The following is a 1,572-nucleotide window of genomic DNA, read 5'->3' as shown; positions in this document are numbered from 1 at the left end:
TACCCTACTGTCGGCTTCCACTGTTAGCCATGCCTGAGTGTCTCTTTGCCTCTCTCCACCTCTGTCAAATCTATTTCTGCCTCTTCTTGCCAGTCGGTGCCCTGGGACCCTGGGGGATTGGGGCTCAGATTTCTCTTCCCTCTCTGCCCAGGGCTCGAGGAGCTGGTTCTATCAGAGATGAATTCACCAAGCCGGACCCAGACTGGGGACAGCAGTAGCATCTCCTCCTTCAGCTACCGCGAGATCTTGCGGGAGAAGGAGAGCTCGACTGTTCCAGCCAGGGTAAGGGGCGGGGAAGAACCTACAGCCCCAGCTTCTACCCAAATTCTGGGCCCTCCTTTTTCCCTCCCCTGCAGCCATCTTCTACTCTGGGCCCAGCACACACATTTTCTTGTCAACTTTTCCTCAAGCTCACCAACTTGGATTCAGATTGCTAAATGGGGGATGGACAAATTATTCTCTCTGACCCTCTGTTTCATCTTTGGGCTAATTCCACCTTTCCTGGTGCTATAAAATATGTGGCTCATAGTAGGTGCATTATCCACGTGGGAGATCCTTTTTTCCAACTCATAATTATCACTTATTGTTTGTGTCAGCTTCCTTGCCAGACACTTTTATTTGGAAATGACCTTTTTATCATTCTGTAAGTAGTATGTATACATTGTAGAAAAGTTTAAAAAACACAAGCAAAGATTTTTTTAAAAAATCCAAAGAAATCACATCTTCACCATACAGAGATCACCACTATAAATCCTTAGTTCATACCGTTCTAGACCTCTCTCTCTCTTTTTTTTAAACCTAAATAAGATTACAAGTAACCTGTTGATCTCTACCCTCCCAATTTGGTAAATTTTCATCTTTTTGAATACTTTGACCTTAGTCAGATTTCTCTAGTTGGTCCCAAAATGTGCTTTATTGCTGGTTTTATGGAAACCAGCATTCAATTTCAGAACACATTTGCTGCATCTGGTTGCTTTATGTGCCTTAAGTCTCTTGAATCTAGTGTGATCCATTTTTTTCATGACATCAACCTGTAGAAGAGACCAGCCCAGTTGACCTGAAGAAAATGTCCCACCTTTGGGATTTCCCTGCTGGCTTCCTAGTGGTATCATTCAGCTCATTTCTCTCTCCCCTAGTTCTCCTGTCAACTAGAAGTGAGAGCTCATTTGTTATAGGCTCTCTCTTCATGGTCTCAATAAGGCTATGGTGTGGTGGTTCCTGTCTCCCCCTTTAAAAGGCAAAGGGGGATCCAGAGTCTCTGAGGGTGCCGTGGCTTTTCTGCAGTTTGTCTGCAGCCCCAGTTGCAAAGCCCACCCCGGCTTGGTTCTCCTTCTCAGCCCCTGATCCTATCTGGGGTGTCGGCACTAAGCCTGGGCTGGCCTCTCTGCCTTCTTCCCCGCAGTCCTTATCCAGCAGCCCACAGGCCCAGCCCCCGCGGCCAGCAGAGCTGTCAGATGAGGAAGTGGCTGAGCTCTTTCAGCGCCTGGCAGAGACGCAGCAGGAGAAGTGGATGCTGGAGGAGAAGGTGCTGTCTGCCTGCTCGTCCCCTCTTGGCCTGCCCCTGGGGAGGAG

The 1,572-nt window shown here is 48.1% G+C and overlaps 1 protein-coding gene across 1 annotated transcript in view; it reads left to right on the top strand.

Moving 5' to 3' along the window:
• GRIPAP1 (GRIP1 associated protein 1) overlaps window positions 1–1,572 on the top strand; it is a 20,718-nt gene that overhangs the window by 17,026 nt on the left and 2,120 nt on the right. The window contains exons 22-23 of the mRNA XM_024769240.1: window positions 152–282; window positions 1,403–1,557. Coding sequence (XP_024625008.1) covers window positions 152–282; window positions 1,403–1,557 — 286 coding nt within the window. The remainder of the gene's footprint in view (window positions 1–151; window positions 283–1,402; window positions 1,558–1,572) is intronic.

Source organism: Neophocaena asiaeorientalis, unplaced genomic scaffold, assembly GCF_003031525.2.
Source record: "Neophocaena asiaeorientalis asiaeorientalis breed wild unplaced genomic scaffold, Neophocaena_asiaeorientalis_V1.1 scaffold671, whole genome shotgun sequence".
Classification (NCBI taxonomy): Eukaryota; Metazoa; Chordata; class Mammalia; order Artiodactyla; family Phocoenidae; genus Neophocaena; species Neophocaena asiaeorientalis.
The sequence above is the reverse complement of the archived record's forward strand: the minus strand, read 5'-3'. Positions and strand labels throughout refer to the sequence as shown.